General features: G+C 43.9%; 1 protein-coding gene across 4 annotated transcripts in view; it reads right to left on the reverse strand.

Moving 5' to 3' along the window:
• Positions 1-3,015: 3,015 nt before the first annotated feature.
• meis2a (Meis homeobox 2a) overlaps positions 3,016-18,648 on the reverse strand; it is a 74,992-nt gene continuing 59,359 nt past the window's right edge. Inside the window, exons 10-13 of one of the 4 annotated variants that reach the window (XM_036542055.1) lie at positions 9,969-10,027; positions 8,252-8,341; positions 7,689-7,784; positions 4,610-4,688 (exon numbers count right to left, since the gene is read on the reverse strand). In XM_036542055.1, coding sequence (XP_036397948.1) covers positions 7,726-7,784; positions 8,252-8,341; positions 9,969-10,027 — 208 coding nt within the window. In that variant the 3' untranslated portion in view covers positions 4,610-4,688; positions 7,689-7,725. Of the gene's footprint in view, positions 4,689-7,688; positions 7,785-8,251; positions 8,363-9,968; positions 10,028-18,648 lie in introns of all 4 variants that reach the window. The other 3 variants (XM_036542054.1, XM_036542056.1, XM_036542057.1) reach the window with 3 other exon arrangements.

Here is an 18,648-nt window from a genome sequence, read left to right on the forward strand (position 1 = left end):
TTACCAGGCGCTTTCAGAATATCTGAATTATGACGATTCTGTCTTAAGAACGCTATAGCTGGACTGGTGCCGTTTTCTGCTGTTTGGTGAAGAGAATAAATATCATTTCAGGTGTGTGATACTTTTTTATTGGCCAGGCTGAAAAACTCGGAAAGCAGCGCATGTTGTGCAGGGGAATATTCCTTATTTTATTCCAGCAGCAGTACCCAAAGTAGCTTTGACAGAGAGGAGATGAAGGGGTGGAGTTGTTTAGCTCGGCTGGATCATCCATCATTCCTGTCAGACCGAATCGGCAAAGAGAAGCGGCGAAGGCAATCTACCTTCTGTCTCCTCAAAAAAAAAAAAAGAAAAAAACTATTAATATTAAAATTCCCTCTTCACAATAATCGAGGCGTAGTCTTCCCCTTTCATCTGATAAAATCCACACGAAACATAAGGTTCCTTCCTTCCGTTTTTTTTTAATCCACGCAATAAGTAAAGACCGGTAAAATCACTTAAAATTTAAGCTTTTACATAGTACGAAGTTGTGGCTAATTAATTCCATGATTTAAATTCATGTGTTCTGAAAGAGAAAATAAGACACTTTTAAATAAAACATCTCGACAATCATGATGGTACTTAGGCCTACTAAATCTGACATCTAAATCAAGCTTCGTAAAATAACTTGTTCCTTCAAGGAATGGGAATAAATATTCCAGTTAGAGTAAACATTCTTCATAGGCCGCAATTCACATATTAATATATTTTAAAATACATTTGTGAAAAAGATTTACCAGATAGATAGAAATCATTTTCTTAGATACACACACGGTTGCAATAAAGTGGATTATAATTAATGTATAAAAATCAAATATTCAGTATATTATTTTTCGTGTTTTCCCAAATAGTGGCAATTTCTGTCGTTGTTAATGCAATGTGGACATTTAAACAAGCTTATCTATGGAGTTGTGTATCCATGTAAGCACCCTACATGTTTGAAATGTTAGATTAGATAAAATCAATTATTAAATCATATACACATCGCCAAAATGGATCCACGCTTTTGCACAACATCCATGTCGCACAATAACCAAAGGCTAGCAAACGATAAAGGTCGAGCAAAAAAACAATAGTATTACTGGGTGATTTAACAGATCTTTGGCATTTCTGTTTTGCTCTGCGTGAGCGAATGTAATCAAGACACACGAGCCATTTGGCGGGCCTTGAGACACCATGGAATAAAAACAAATAACTATCTGATTTTGCTGCCTCCCCCCAAAAAGCAGCTCGAAACAATACGTTGATGCTCTACAAGCCGCCGAAGCAGGCCAACTATGGAGTTCAAAACAAGAAATGTTCAGCGGCCGAGACTATCTCGCTTCAATGTGATTGGATGGTAAATTACGGGGACAGTGAAGCCAGATCCTGTATTTCCTCACAAGATAGGTCTATTTGCCCTAGGGGGACAGACTGAAAAAAAGATAATTCTGATCATAATCACGAGTTGTTTTTTTTTTTTTTTTCCCTATGGTTGAACCTCTGTACCTTACTCTTAATGCGATTCAGCAAAAACAACAACCACAACCAGCTCAACATCATCAACAACAACAGAAATAACAACAACAACAACAACAACAACAACAATAATAATAATAATAATAATAATAATAATAATAATAATAATAATAATAAATGTACATTACACCACCACCACCACTGCTATTACGACTATGTGCATAAACAGAAACTCCTTCACAAAAGATTCATGAGCATGGTACCAACAGAATAGCAAGAAAAATAAGGCTAAGTCAAACACTTTTGCACCGTTGATATGTTTAAGCTTCTGTCAGCAGGTCAGGCAAGAATTCAATCAGAGAGATGGTAAGATTGTCATTTTTGGTTTAAGGCTATGACTCCCATGGCCGCGGGCGAATACTTGCAAAAAGAAAATGAAAAGAATGACAGTAAACCACAGGGCAAGTTATGCGCTACCAGCAGGGGTCGCTCTCAAGCGGCAGAAATTTCCCGGCAAATTTTGTAAGCACTCAAGCACTCTGTTGAAAGCGACAGCAGTACGTAGACCAACCTCTAATTCCATTGTTTGAAGATACTACAATGGCCAGTTACAAAACTCAATATAGTTGTGTTGGAATGCATTTTGCTTTGCAGCCTACGTACACCCCCCCATACACACACACACACAAACACACACCTCATATTCATATATAGGCTACACACGCATGCACACACTTCTACATGTTTACCTTGGCTCATACCCTGAGTTAAAAACATTACAACAAGCATATCACATGATGAAACTTAACGTTTTGATAATTAATTCAAAATTTCTTTCATATTTATACTAAGCTACTATCTGTGATGTCTGGTGATTATCACCACAAATACACGATTACAATTAAAGATTCCAATTAAAGTTTCACCACACGTTTGGTTAATGGCTGTTGCAACGTTATTTTTAGATATAAAATGCATGCTTGATGCAAGACGTCTGTAGCAGTAGTAGCCTATTCTTTCCAGCAATTAAGTCCCGCATTTCCAAGTGCCGCCGGTATTTTCTTGGACTATTCTAAGACAGGTTGACACAAAAACACACAAAAGCGTTCAGCAGAAACGCGAAATGAACTGCTGTTTTATGGCAAGCTACATAAATATTTGTGGTACAGAAAACTGTCATAATCGTGCCAACAACTATTACTACCTAAACTCGTGTTCTCTTCTACTTTATGAAGATCATTTCGTCGACTATATGAGTAGTGTCAAGAAGTGTTTTCAGAAAAGTACATACGTATACAGAACCCTTTGCAAAATTATAGTAAATCCTTTCACGGTCAGCTTAAAGTGTTATGAGAAAGTGTATTTTTTAAACAGTTGTGCCGTTTCACAGGTAGTAGTAGTTAAAACAGTAATGTAAGAGAATAGTTATTTCGAGGAAAGCTCAGTTTGTAATACACTTAACACACTTAAGCACACAAAAATCTAACAAAAATCAAAAAATGAAATATTTATTACAGCATTTGTGACTGAACACCTTTTAAACATAACGTCACAGTCCTCATACAAGTATTTAATGTATTTTTGACAAAGCTTAAGGGAGACAGCATTTTTTTTTTCTTCTAGTGAGGAACACGTGCTGAAAAAGGAAGGAATTCATGGACATACAATATCAATGCCACAGCAGATCTGAAACTAGCAAAAACATTCTTTTTCAATTGAGGTAAACACATAGAATATCTAACATGAAACAATTAATAGACTGAACTCTGTACGAAGTTTGTTACAATATTCTCTTAGCTTTCTCCAAGCTTTGAGTTCATAATTTAAGTTCTTTTTTCTTCTTTTTTTTCTTTTAGGTTTTTTGGTGCATCAACCATCAATAGCTTCTCTCAGTGCCAAAGAATCCACCGTTGTATCAGTATTGTCCACGTGGCAAATATATTGATCCAAAGGCCAAGAACTATCGTAGGATGCTGCTATTCCGCTTTTAAGCTTCCTTCAATAGGCTCTTTCAGTCAGAGTCCAGGATACAAAAAAATAATAATAATAAAATAAAAATGTATAAAAGCAACACGATCCAGTGCTTGGGCAATTCAAACTAAGAACTTAACCTACAGGGCAACATTCATTCAAGAACCAAAGAAAGGGCATGAAAAATGTTCAAACTGAATTTTTTTTTGAAGAGATCAGGTGTTGTTCAGCAGCTTTCTCTTGGTGGTAGTTCTGTTCCTTAATCAACATAGCTTGCCCACTGCAGTCTTTGTGTTTTGGGCATTTAAAAAGGTTTTGAGATGTTCTTCTTTTTTATTGCTGCACCAAGACAGTCTCTCTTCTGGGAACAACACACACAGTGTGAAAGCGGGGATAAACTTTTATTCTAGAACTAGCTCAGGAAACATAAATTGAGTGATCAACGAAAATGCACAAGTTTTAACTTAGTTTCTATACTTTTATACTACAGTAGTTATAACTCTTGGAGTCTTTTTTAATCTTTTTTTTTAATCATCCAGAGTGATTTCTTTAAAAGTGTGTCACTTGAGAGTGTTTTTGAGTGTGTGTCTGTGTGTGTGTGTGTGTGTGTGTGTTTGTTTGTGTGCATCTGAGTATGTGTGTGTGTGTGTGTGCTGTGTATGAGCGAGCGTATATGTGTGCGCAAAACATCTTCTGTTGATCTTTAACAAAAGCCCAAGACTTTACAAAGTGTTCTTGTCAGCTTGGTCCTCTGTTGTTGAAAGTAACAAAATTGACAAGTTAAAAAAAAATCATCACAGCTCGTCTGGAATTCCATATTTAGTGTCTAATTCTGGTCAAAACGTGTCTTTGTCTCTTTTGTCTTAAAAATAGTCTTAAAATAGTTTTGTGATTTTTTTTTTAGTTGCTGTAGTTTTGTTGTCAAGTTCCCTTATACTATTGGGCGTGGATGTCCAGGACTTGTCCGCCAGCGCTGGGGTCAATGGGGGTCAACATGGGGGGGCTCTGTGCAGACATGGTCATTCCTGGATGTGGGGGGGGTCCTCCGTGCATCAGCATGGCTGGGTGGTGGGCGTGGCTGGGCAGGTACGGGTGCATGGGGTGTCTGTGTCGTAACTGGGAGGGGTGAGGTGTCATCTGGGGAGGGGTGTAACTGGGCTGTGCCATGCTTATACCCACAGGACCGCTTTGAGGTACATAGTCCCCTGCCATGCCTTGTAGAGCTGTAACACATGGAACACAGACAGAGAAGGGTAAGACACATAATCCCATTTACTGGTACCTCCACACAGTTTTACTGCTCCTGCTGTATGTATTAGGCAAACAAGGAGCTCTTATTTCTCATAAGCCGAGGGTGTGATTCTGGTCAGTATATCATAACCAAACTTGACTGCTCTAATTAATCTTTTTAACTGCTAGCTACATGCACAAACACAAAAATACAATTTACACAGAGTGAAAAAATACATTAAGGTAAGTGGTCATTTGCACAAAAAAAAGGGATTTCTGCTTGCATTCACTTAACAGTTTTATTTCTGTTACTATGCTGATGTAGGTATGCAGAGCACAGCGCTATTTTGGGATGAATATACAATGACCGATGCAAGTGTGGTCAGTGATCAGGTAGAAATGTGATACGCTGTCCTCCATTTACACTGAATGTTGAGAGGATATGAAAAAACGAGTCAGCTGTATTGATGTTAGCTACAGTTATATCCAGCGTGAGGAGCAGTCAATTTCCCAGCTGAATTTAGTGACAAACTGAATAGTTGTTCTCTCAGGGGGACGCGCTACTATGAATATATTTGATTTAAACACTCAAAGAACTTATTAAATAATGTAGACTCACTTAACTATCATAACACGCCATCCACAGAATATTGTACAATGCAGCCTTTCTAAATAAAAAAAGAAACACTTTTTTACGCAAACAAAGCATCCCTCCTGGATAGTGGATTGTGGCAGCAGCTAGGCTGAACAGCACAATAGCGGAAAACGGGAGAGACAATAAGAGTAGGGTGTGGGATGTAGGAAAGACAGGAGTCCACTACAGTCCAGGAATTCTAGAGTGGCCAGCACACATCCTGTGAGCATTATTAGAATGTATAAGGACACCAGTGAGCTGGTATCCATCATGCGGCTGAAAGACCACGTGCGCCTTAGAGTGGGCACTACCGCAATATATATGGGGCTCTTTCTTTGAACACGCTAGTGTGTTTGGGTACATAATGTCCAAGGCCAGATGTCCAGGGAGAGTATAGCAACAGGCCAGGGACACAAACCTGGGCCCCGGGGAGGGAACAGGGCCAGGGACAGGGGGATAGGAGGGCCAGGCCCGGAGCCTGGGGAGACGACAGACCTGGGGCCTGGGCCACAGCGCTTTGTAATGTGACCCTCTGGGGGATTAGCCACGGCAAGAAGGAGCGAGGTCGCTCAAAGGTCACCAGGCATGCTCACTCGCTACATTCCTGTACCTTACGCCGCAATTAAGAAATTACACTGGTGGCGACTGGTAGGAGAAAAAAAAAAACTGAGATTAATGGCAAATCTCATTGGCTGAAAGCTGGAGCGTTTTTCTAATGCTGCTTTTACACTGAGGTTCATTCGAAATGCACATGTTTGTAATGCGGTCTTTTAAAATCTCACTATCGTGGCCATAAAAAAAGTCAATCAATCTTGTTGCGGGGTAGGAAGACAGTGTTCACCTTTATATAACCTAGACCAGCTCCTGTTAAAAAGCCCAGCAGATGTTTTTGACACTGTAAGCTGGTAATCTCAAGTCTTGTAAGCTGTAGTCATTCTGTTAAGTAGATCTGTGTCCCCTTTATTAACAGGAGTGGTAAAACCATCTGAAGACAATAACACCAACTGAACAGGCCCACTCTCTCTGTTTGTTCTAGCACAGCAGCCTGCTCAATGGCTGATGATAATTAAGTACCAAATATACCATATTGTGTGGCTGCATAATCAAATCAAGAGAGGATAATATTCCTCTGTATTAAGCTATTAATGTAATTGGTCATGAAGCATAAAATATGTTATGTAATTAAATAGTCTAGAAATTATATAGCCTATATTAAGAATTATCCAAGCTGAGCAAATGTTGTCTCTATGTGGCTGTTTTAGGGAACATTGCTCTCTGCGTTTTTGACTCCATTAGCAAAGGCAGGGGGAAAAAAAGGGAGAAATGGGCTCTGTCGGCGGAACCGCTGTGGTGACCCCTTGGAAAATCCGGCACCTATTTACATATAAAGGGTTCTTTTAATCAAGGTAAGTGTTATTATATTGTGCCTCATTGAACAACGAAGTTTAGGTGTTAAATAAAATTTCTTATGCCCCGGTGCCTCTGGGATGCGATACGTCTTGATTTCTCAAATGTCAGCGATAAGGCGCTGGCAGGAGGTGTAATGGGTGTCTTAATCAGGCCGCGGCCATTTAGCCGCGGAGAGAGAGAGAGGGAGAGCGGAGAGAGGGAGAGATAGAGAGAAATTCCCTCTTTTATATGCAGTCATTCTTTAATGTCCTCCTCCCTTAAATTTATTTGAGTGACTCTCCTGTCTCTGTGTCTCGTGTTGGGCGTCAGTGGGCCCCTGTTAAAAATAATCAAAACACACAGGTTCCCCCGGTGAAGGATCTGACATGTCACCTCAACCCGTATATCTCGCCGGGGACCGTAATGTACTGCGGCGTTCCGTCTTTGCATATAAGATAATTTGGGCATCAATCCTTCCCTCGACAGATTTATGTCACTCTGAGGACAGTTTCACTTCTCCTTCTTTATCGCTTCACTGGAGCCTGCTTAATTTCTCCCCGTCAACCGCTGCCCTGGAGATGTTATTTTTCCCTAAATGTCCAACATTTGCATTGGCTGTCGGATGGGGAGAGCAATGCCGCTGTTGTGATAAATAAATTTGCACACGTTACGCTTGCGTCCACGGCCACGAGTGCAGGTCGACGGCATCGGAATGGCCTGACACTGGTTTCCCAGAATTCCCTCTTCTCTCCCATGTATACCCTAGCACATTACCCTATGATGAATGATGGATGCTATACCAGTGGTGAAAGCAGGTTGAACCTGGAGGGGGGTTGGGTGGAGGCTGTATTCAGGGTTTGCGGGTTGTGGGCTGGGGTGAAATTCAGGGGGCTTGTGGTAAAAAAAAAAAAAAACAACAAATGAAGACCAAAGTCCAAAGACTAAAGAGAGAGAGCCCAGTTGTACTTACATCCCCCCTTCTTTGCGTTTGCTTTACAAGATGGCGGTTACATGTAGTGCCACTGACCATCCATTCCCATATTCATGCCCATTCCACTCATAGGTCCTGGAGGAGGAGATAAAATCCGAGAGGGTGCCAGAAAATCAGCCAGAGCGAATCACGGACAGTCAGAACAGATTCCCATTTCAAGAAATAAAAAAGGATTGTGAGGAAAGGGAAAGCAGGACAAGAAGGAGAGGTGCAGTGGAAGTACAGCACCCAAAAAAAAATAAAAAAGCAAACAAAATCAACAAAAAGGTTTGTGAATATTTCTGTTGAGAGATGGGAGAAGGAGAGACCAGCAAGGCAGGCAGCAAGCAAGGGAGGGACCATGGAAGGGTGGATGTGACCTTACTAAAGGACAGGGGGATGGTAGCAGGGATGGGTGCTTCTCATGTTGGGGTTAGGGTGATGGGGGATGAGACGGAGGGGTGTGGTGCACGGAGGTGTGTGTGTGTGTGTGTGTGTGTGTGTGTGTGGGGGGGGGGGGGGGGGTGGGTACCCCGCAGTGACCAGCATGCATGGCGGCTTACCGGCTGGCCGGATTCCCATGTGTTGCTGACCATCCAGCACAAAGCTGCCCATGGGCTGTCCCTCCGGGCTGTACGCTGCTCCTTGGCTCACTGAAGGATCAAGAAGAAAACCTGATTGTAGTCAAAACGTGGACACGAGGGAGAAAGAAGAGAAGACATACCAGACAATCAGCAACAGTCCCGGCTCCATACCCAAACACAAAGACATCGTGCTACCCGCTACCACGCAAGCAGCTACGTGGGAATCACTTTCACGCAACCTCTTGTTGTCCCACATTCATATTCCCAAAGACAAAACACAAAGAGCATGCTAGACAGAGCAGGGCATGTTTGGTCGCTTGTTGAGAGAGGAACCATGCAGTTTACTGGCATCGCAGGTGACATAAAATCCTCCCACATCTGCTAGACATATAAAAATAATAAGCGAAGTCCGCCATTACTTCTCTTATATATCAATTCATCATGATTATTTTTACCAATATATCATATTATTATCATTGCTCTGGTTTCTGTAGCTCTACTACAAGATGCCAGTCCTGGAAACAGAATGCAGAAACCCATTGTGGTATATGTAACAAGTAGCATATTCCAGGACTAATATGTATTATCCAGAGTAATCTGTAAACCCATAAGATTAGGCGAAGCTGTTTGTCATGCTGTCTTTTGAAGGTTTGCTGATTGCGACAGTTTAAAGAACACTTCCAAATATTCAGAACAAATATAAGTAATTGTAGCTGGAGTCGAGATTTCTGGGTAGCTCTGCATCTCATTTCAATAATTACACAACTTAATTTGCACAATCTCCACCCAATCTGCGCGACTTCTCGCTAGAGTTAAATAATCAACAAAGAGCTTTCCCCACTAAGACAAATTACTTTGCATATTTATAACATGGTAAATATTGTTCCCCATGTTTGGTACACTAATTCTGCAGGGCTTTCTAAATTTCAGACTGACACAGTTACAACACTTTCGGAGCACTTGGCCAAATGATCTGCCAGATATGGAGAAATCAACAAATAATTAATATATAATATAATATTTATGTATCAGTTTGTCAGTCTTTTTGTCTGTCTATCTATGTATCTAACTAGCTGTTACCCATATATGGAAGAACGGTCCGTAATATTGCAACATTTTTATCAAGGAACTAATTATTAATTATTCAGATTAATTAATTACCCACAATTAATCTTTGCGATTATGTAATTAAATAATATTATGTATGCAATACTTATGCTAATTAGAATCTGGAGCAAATGGAAAAGTGAGTGGTGAAAGCAGATTTGTGCGCCAGCCTCGCACTGCGGTGAAGCTGAAAAACCCAGGAAGTGATGAGAAAAGTGCTCGGAGCGTTCCCACCAACACCCCTGGCGTTCCTCTGGTGCCCAATTACCAATTCACAGAGAACATTTACAAATGTGCTCTTCACTGGTTAGATTGGGAAGTATCCAATTAGAATACATCAGCGAGATGCTTCTGACAGTGGAACGTTTCCTTGGGAAAAAAATGGGGAGGTGGGCAGGTGGGGCTGGGGAGAAGCATTACTCCCAGACACTCAGGCGGTGGGTGTTTGTATGCCAGGTGAACACAGAGAGAGAGAGAGAGAGAGAGAGAGGGAGAGGGAGAGACTTTCTTAATGGAGGGCTTGGTGAGGAGCTGGACCTTTGAGACACGGGGGTGGGTGGGGGGGGGGGGGGGGGCAGCTGAGGTTTACCTGCTCGATTTGACTGGTCGATCATAGGCTGTACTATTCTTCTCCTGGCATTAATGAACCTGAGACACAAGAAAGGAGACAGAGTGCACCTTAAATCAAGTTTTCATTAATGACCACTGGGGAACATTCAGTCCAAACAGTGTCACGAGCCAAAAAAATCCTTCACACAGATTAGCAACATCAACAACACGGTGGTTACAGGAGACCTAAAACCCTGAAAGAAAAGAGTTAAAGTGAACAGGCCAACAACAGCTTCCTTTAATGTTTCTTATGATCTAGTCCTGTTGTTTAATAAAGCCTTTTGATTACATTTGGTAACTATGGAAGCCAGGAAAAAATTCCAGACATAAAGAGAACCAAGTTGTAGCTCTAGTCACCCTACAGTACTACGTGACAGGAGACCTAGGCCTCTTAATTCTGCATCTTTTCACACCCTTACTGAATTCCAAAAGCAGTGAGACAGAGTTAATGCACATAAACATGTTATTCTTTTGCATGTTATCACTCATTAGAAATTCAGAATAAGTTAAAAGTTCGCCGGGGCAAGGCACAAATGGTCTCTTTCATTCTCTCCTTTTTTTTCCCCTTCTCTCCCCCTGCCTCCCTTCATTGTAGGGGGTTCGGTTCCCCTTCCAGCTGTCTATAAATGAGGACCAGGCATCGCCACTCTGTGCTTTCACAAGGTATTGTTATGTCAGCAAGCCCATCAATTAGGCTGTCTGAAGTTTTATCACCACCACAGCGGCAAATAAGTGCTGCTCCACAAAGACTCCCCAGCCCTCCTAGCTCCTGCAGCTTTTGACTGTAAAGCCAGGGGTCATCTGGAGGTTAGTGCCAGCTAGGGGCAACCTTTTTAAGTAAGAATGGGACGCCCAGGGCCATGTCAAAGGCAAGCGGGCCACTGCGGCGCGGGACTCCCCTCTCACGGGCCGAGGGCTCCGAGGAGGAAAACTCCACAGGTACAAACATGTGTTTGATATTAGAGGAGGTTCAAGTGATTGCGAAGCCGTCCACCCCGGCCAGGCCGCTGTTCTTTAAACAGTTCCCAACATATAGAGGGCAATGCTACAGAACCGGTCATTAGATGGAGAAAGGACTGGAATCAATTTGGTTTCTAATCCCCCATGAACCCCCAATACCTGCCCTTACCTTCTCTCCTATTAACTTAAACGGCTATAATCTGCGGCTTTCAAGTGACATGGTCAAATTCACAAAATGCACAATTGGGAAAAGAAAAAGCTGGACTTATTTACTGGGGCGACTCAGACAGTGTTCTCCCTCTGTCCCAGGAGAGAAGGAAGAAACACTTTAACGGGAAAGAAAGTTAGATTATATATCATAGTAAAGGAAAAAAAAAGTTTTACTCATTATCACAGCAGAGGTGGCGGAGATTGAAAAAAATACCGCAGCTAGATAGTAAAAGCAAAAAAATTACAGATCAATTGAAGAGAAGACTTGGTTTAATTTTTGCATATCCTTTTTTTTCTTTGCCCATACTTGAAAAGAGAGTTCTCAGCGTGCCTGAGACCAAAAGAGCATCATTGGCTGTCTCTCATCTACCTTTGTTGTCAGAAATGTCACTGCGCCTGGGGAACTGGAGAGAGGAACCTGCAGCATCAAAACCAGCTGAGCAAGTAAATACAGAAAAGATTCCTTCTCTTGGCTTTCTGGGCAGGCTCAAAGTGCAAGGCCTGCCAAAATATATGTCTTGCTTTTCGCTCTTTTTTTTTTTTTAACTCAGACGGTATTCGGTGTTTCAGAATTATAACCATGTGCTTTTTTAGCCACTCTGGAACGTGATCAACACATAATATACGGAAAGTACCTTCCAGGTGCTGCTGCCATACTCCACTGGCAAAATGCAACAAGTCATGCAACTATGATTTAAAAAAAAAAAAAACGCTATTTCACTTATCAGTGCCAAACGAAGGTACCAGCCTAAACTTGGATTGCAAAACATGTTTTAAATACACACACACACACACACATATATGTAATATATATATACATATATATTGATACTTATATATTTCCTTTACAGTTACTACTGGGTTTGGCCCCAACATGTCAATGTTGTCCCCACCAGGCAACACCCCTCCTACAATAAAGTGCACACATGCGGGTCTGTTTTTATTCTCTAAACAAGTTGCCACAGTAACGCGGCGGGAGCTGACCAGAGCCCACTCCGGCCCCCACAGCGGCTTTTATCAGTTCGAGTAAAGCCAATTGAGATTATCAGAGCCGGCCAGATAACACTGTTTTCTCTCCTCCCATGAGCTGCTAATGGTGTGTGCTTAGAACAACAAAACAAACCTCCAGAGATGGGGAGTGAAGCAGAGGAGGCAATGCTAGAGCCCCGGGGCTGGCGGGGCAAAAGGAGGGAGAAGAAGACACACGCCCTCCGCCCTCGCTGGTCCATCCCCCCCTCCGCCCGCCGAGGCAGCACACAGAAACGGACAGAGATCTTCCAACCTACAACCACTTTTTTTTTTTATTATTTACATCTGGTAGTCTGCTTATTATGGCCTTCTCTCGCTCACCCCCCCACCCTCCCTCCCCAGTCGAACATTCCCTCATGCACACACTGCCTGGCATTATCACCCCCCCCCCCCCTCCGCTAGCGCCCCCTCCGCCTCTCAGCATGGGAACTCCATGCTGTCTTCAAACAAATAATTAAAAGCAAGGTTAAAGGGTCGCGCGGAGGTCATTCCTTTGGATACTCATCAGAATGTTTACATTACTAAGAAAACTGGCAGGCTCCTGTTTAATGTGTAGGGCACCCAGGTTTACAAATCAATTCAGGGGGGCATATAAAAACCGTTCCCATCGCTCCCAAGTGCTGGAAAAAAAAAATGTGTGTTTTTTTTTTTTTGTGCGTGTGCGTTCTTCACACTGGAGCGCAAATAGGTCTCTGGAAGCATTTACACTTTTCTGCGGACACGTTTTTTCCAGGAACGCAGAGAGAGAGAGTGCGCGCCGTGCGCACACCCACACCACGTGCGACCAGACCTCTGTCAGTTTATCGCCTTCGAAATAAGTCAGACGGGACAATTTACGGCAGCACACGGCTGCTTATTTTTCCTTTACAGGATACATAATACAATAAGTGCAATATATGAATAATGGGCAGCCCCACAGGGCTCCACTTGAACTTAGCCTTCAGAGCCGGGTCAACATTCAATGCCGGGTCATAAATATCAGCAAAACTACATTAAGTGCTTGTTTTGTAATACTCTGTGCAAAGTCTATAGAGGTGACAATCAGAGATGTTTGGTTTCACAACAATGAAAGACTGACACTCTCCCCTGTCTAGGCGGTCCTTAGCTGGAACTCATTCTCCAGTTTCACACATACTCAGTTTTTCCCTCTCGCTATCAATATGCGAAACTGTGAAAATGTGAAATGTGTAAATCATCAAATGTTATGTGGTGCATAGCAAATAAATAAATAAATAAATAAATCAGTGGTGCTCTGTCTTTTTTTACATGTCAGAAAGTGCTTGTTTCTGGTTAACTGACTTCTGGCCACACCTGGTAACTCGCTCCTGTTGTCAGCATTCCTTTGCTGAGAAACCTTCATGCCAAACCACCCTGCCCTGGAGCCCTGCCAAGAGAGAAGCCTCTCAGAGCACCCGGCCAATCAATGACAGGATTCAGAGTAGCCCGGCCAATCAGGAGCCGGGTCACTTGTTTGACAGGTTTGCAAAAACAAAAAAATAAAGAAAAAAAAAAACCCTGAACATGTTGGTCCAAGAAAACAGGCCTATTGCTCCAAATCTCACCGCGTGAGCAACAGGGATGAGGGGAGATCCTTTACGTGATTTATCCAAACAACGCTCAACAGTTCCACAGTCACAATGTCCCAGCAAAAGGAACATTCAGCAGTCCCTCGAAGTCCTGGGCCCTGTTTGCAGAATTAGAACTTGCAACACTATCTGAGCTGAACACGCTTACTCAATCTCTGATTATTGTTTACGAACATTACTGTCTTCTGGTTCCAATTAAATCTCATTCCTTCCATACTTGTATTTTAGAAAAAAAAATATTCCAACCAAAGCAGAAACCAACTGGATCTTTTCATGGTAATTAAAAAGAAGATGCTTCGGAGAGCAAAACTTCCATTTTGTCATAGGAAGTGTACGCAGATTAGATCTAGATGCCTGTATCAAATAAAAGCAAACAAGTCCTAATTATCACCCACTAAAACGGGCTGGCTGCATCCATAGGGTTATATCCCTGGCTTTAATCTGATGTACTGTGAATAGAGATAGAATCAGCGCAGATTGTCATTTTGGACGCATTGTAACTATTTAAGCTCACCACCAGATTGTGCTTATCTGCGGATTTATCATAAACTATCAAAAAGGATCTTTCAAAGCTACTTGAAAGGAGGGGAGGGAAGAAACTCTGTGAGACTTCCTCTAGCTATTCATATCTGGGATCTTTCTTCTTTAAGTTAAAACAGGAGTCAAGAGACATAAGCCGTAGTACATTACCTCACCCTCTATTTGATTTATTGCAGATGTGAAACCGAGCGAAACGGAATCATTTTGGAAGTCGTGCTTCGAAAGCTGACATTAAGGGCGGCCATTGTGTTTACATAGTTTCCCCCGCACACTTCTCTGGGAATCGTTTCACCTTTCCTTCTCGACTGACTTCCACTGACCTGTTTTCATTCAGCTTCGAGAGTTTTTTTCTCTTTTTTTTGTGAATTTCCATTTACTTCTTTTACGACGTTCCTCTCAAAACAAAAAGTATAGGCAGAATTTTTTGCATAGGCGCATACCCCCTCTCTCTTTCTCTCTCTCTCTGAAACCAATTTCCTCCTCAAACTCTTGGTTTGCAGGAATCATTAAGAGCGAAGTGCAAAATCAGACAAAGAATTATATATTTGTTTTGCAAACTGACACAATTTAACGAGCTGCTAATTAAAGTAAATCAATAGCACTGCAGCACTCTCTCTCTCTTGCTGGAGCGTCTGGCGGAAGACGGATAGCTGCAGTCGGAGGGAGGCATTACTTTACTTGGGGGTTTACCTCTGATAGAAATCACTCCGGTCTGTGCGCGCGTATCACTCACTCGCGGCTCCTCCAAGTCATATTTCATTGATGTCAATGTGGAATCGGCTCAGCCCGGGCACCGCTCACCAGATAAATCAAGCTTCACTTCCACAACCCAACCCGACCCCCCCCCCCCTTCCCCGTGTGATACAGTATGCAAATCAGATGAGCTCCTTCAACATGAATTACCATTGACAAGTTGAGACAAGTGTCCTGGGAGTGGGGGCGCCCTCCCGTTTGATGGGGGGGGGGGGCACGATGCGAGCAACCCCTTTGGGCTGGCCAACTCCTTCAGGGCGAATAAACAAATAAATAAAGCTGGGAGCTTTTGCAGGCTGAAGGGGTGAAGAGGCACGGGGCTACCGAGCCACTGCGATCCTCACCTCCCCCCCTTGCTCGATCCCCAATTTGACACAACCTCCTACTATCCCCCCACCCCCAACACCCCCCTTAGACCCCCCCCCCCCCCACCCCCCCGTCTCTTGTCCGGTTGCGGGATATCACCCCTTGGCCCCAGGAGGACGGTCAGCGCCGGCCCCTGTGTGGCGAGCGAGCCAGCTGTTAACTGTCCGTCAAACACCTCAAGTGGACGAGCAGACCAGGAAGCGGAGTGTCACGCCTTTGATCCTGCGAGCAGCAGCTGCTGGTTCATACAGCAGGACTTTGTTCTTCCGTTTCTATTTTACTCTCTGTCCTGCGGCAGAACCACAGAATCCAGCGGAAAAAACTGTTCTGTTCTCCTGCAACATCAACAAGCTCTGACAACTGCGCCCGGGTTTTTCTTGGCCCTGACAAAGCTCTCAGGCATCTCCTTTGACGCTTCACCCCGCTTTTTTTTCCCTTTTTTTTCAAGAGATATGATAGTTATTGTTCAATCCAGTCTCTGTGAATGGAATGGACTGTGGCCAACCCAGCCTGGGGCGTAAACACACCTGTATGAAAAGAGCCTTATTGTAGCAACCATGCACGGCTAACCTGCACTAGCGTTACCAGTTTCTTGTGTTATGAGTAAAGAATGCTCTCTGCTCTCTCCAATGGCTCCTAATCTTCTCCTTAATTAATCCCCTCTCTTTTTCTGACAGGCACCTTTGCTCTGGAATGTTTTCACTGGGGCAGTTATTTTGATTCTCACCGGCAGAAAAAAGGGATTAGGAGCTAGATGACATCCCCTTGTTGTCCCCTCCCAAGAAAACTCACTCTTAAATCCTGCGAGCCACTGGAGAGCCCCCCTGTTCACACCAGACTCTCCCTGTCTGCCCTTTATATGCACTAGAGAATGACGAGCTGAATTTTTTTCATTATTTGATGTGCATTTCAAAACATCTTGTTTGTGCCAATACTGGTCTCAGTCAAGGCCTTGAAAATAACACATGACAGAGATCATTACCGCTTAAAGCTACTTTCGTTCCTCAAAACCCAGACTCTTCTCTCCGGGTTTGTCTCCGCTTATGAGCAGGACCTCTATGAGGAATTCGGGAACAGGTACATGCATGCACACACACGCACGCTCAAACGTACACACAGACACAGACATCCAGTGTGTCCATTCCTGCTGATATAATCACAATCTCATCACACGTGTGTGCGTACGTGAACAGTTGTGCAGGGCAAGGCTGTTAACACACTAAGCCACACCTTCCCCAAAGCCCCTGGAGACCAGAAAAAGAAGGGGTCTGGACCCCATAAGGAAGCCGGTCACTCAATTCAATTGTGGTGACTGGGGAAGGCACTACAAAATGTCTCAATTATCTTCTTTTATTGACTCCACGGGGTAGGGCGAGAGAGTGAAAGAGAGAAAGAGGGAGAGAGAGAAAAGGGACTGCTCTATCATTACTGTGGACTACAATCTACCCAGGCTTCCTCAAAATTACTAGGTGCTGCGCAAGGTCATCCGCCCACAACTAAAGGGGGTGAGACCCAAAAGCTCCTTTCCCTTTCTCGCTGCCGCACCCGGTGTAGCACGCCGCGAGCAGGGCAGGTATAATCTCTGTTTTCCAGCGTCCTCACATCTAATCTTGAGATACTATCAAAAATATGGGCCTTTTTGTCTCCCTTCCCCACAAACCCTGCAACCCCCCCCCCCCCCTCCCCCCCCCCACCCGAACCCCGGTAATCGAGTAACAGATTCGACGACTCCGTTTATTGTCAGATATCAAACAGGCAGCTTTGCGGATTACCAGGGGAAACTGATAATGACAATGGAGGCGTGAGATTTCAAACAAAATTGAGTGTCAATTGACTGCATCGTCTAGGCAACACAAGTGCCTATAGCGCGCCAGCCAGACAGGAAATAAGGCCAATCTATTTCCTTTGCTTCATATCAAACATTTCTGCATGCCCTCCGTTATGAGCTTATAATGGGCTTAGCTCTGGCTGCTTCCAGGAGTGGAGCCTGCAGAGAGAGGGCTTGAATTGTGCTCATTATGTAACGCAAATACTTTTGATTTGCAAATGGGTGGGGGGTGGGTGGTTGTTGGGGGGGGGGGGGCAGAAATTGTGTCTGTGGAAGGGCGCCCCCTTTTTTGTCCCTAGAGATTGTTACTCTCCCCAGGAATGATAAATTTAGGGCAGAGAAAGTGCACTGCAGTGTTAGCAATTAAAAAAGGGGCACCTAAACCAGAGAGAGAGAGAGAAAGAGAGAGAGAGAGGCAGCTGCCTTCTCTAATGCCAGGTATTAGAGAGTCTTCTCTCCCATTCTTAAAGAGGCAGAACTTGGGAGAAGAGACCAGAGAAACTGTAGCCTGTTGGGCTTCCTGGGCCCCAGCCGGTTCCTCTGGCAGCCTGTTGGGCCGTCAACATCCCCCCTGCTGTGTGTGACAGCGGGTGCCATCGGTCAAATGATGCTCTCAACCATTCCTTAAATAATTCATCCCCTCCGAACACTCAGCCACACACACACACACACACACACACACACACACACAGGCACGTACGCACACATCACAAGCCACAGTTTAGAGGGAGAACAAGTGAAAACGCAGCCCTTGTTATAAATAGCATTGTTTGCAGAAGGGAAGGTGGGCTGGCAGGACTCCTACAGAAGAGCGGTCAGATGTGACCACCCCCTGCCGCCACCACCGCCACCTCCCAACCAGTGCTGTCAGCTCAAGGCCCCGGCGGACACACGGCTTAGCCAGGTCCCACACAAACGTGTCCCTCTCCTACCACGGGACCAGGACTGGGAGGAGAGCTACTCCTCGGCATGCTTGTGTATTGTGTGAGATATCCCCCGGATGCGGCCTGAGAAGCCGTGTTGTCAAAGCGGCGTAAATGAAAGTGGATCCTCCCCAGCCGGAGCCCTGCAGTGTCAGCTCCGCTCCTGAGGCGAGAGAGCTGGATTTACAGAGTCTTACAGCATTAGTCGTGTGCGTTACCTATGATATTCTCCACACCTGCCTTCTTACCAATCATTCAGAGACTTAACACTCCGAACACCCTGAGCTGGGCGCAGCAAAACTGTGCTCCAACATGAAAGGCAGATCAAAAAAAAAAAAAAATAACAAGGAGATTTAAATGTGGACCATTTTCCAATGTACACTGTTAAAGAGGGGTGAGCTGCGCAACTTGGGGCCTTCTTGTAATCCCCAAAATAATAAACAAAAGAAGCAACCTCTCTCCACC

The sequence above is a fragment of the Megalops cyprinoides genome, chromosome 12, assembly GCF_013368585.1.
Source record: "Megalops cyprinoides isolate fMegCyp1 chromosome 12, fMegCyp1.pri, whole genome shotgun sequence".
NCBI lineage: Eukaryota > Metazoa > Chordata > Actinopteri > Elopiformes > Megalopidae > Megalops > Megalops cyprinoides.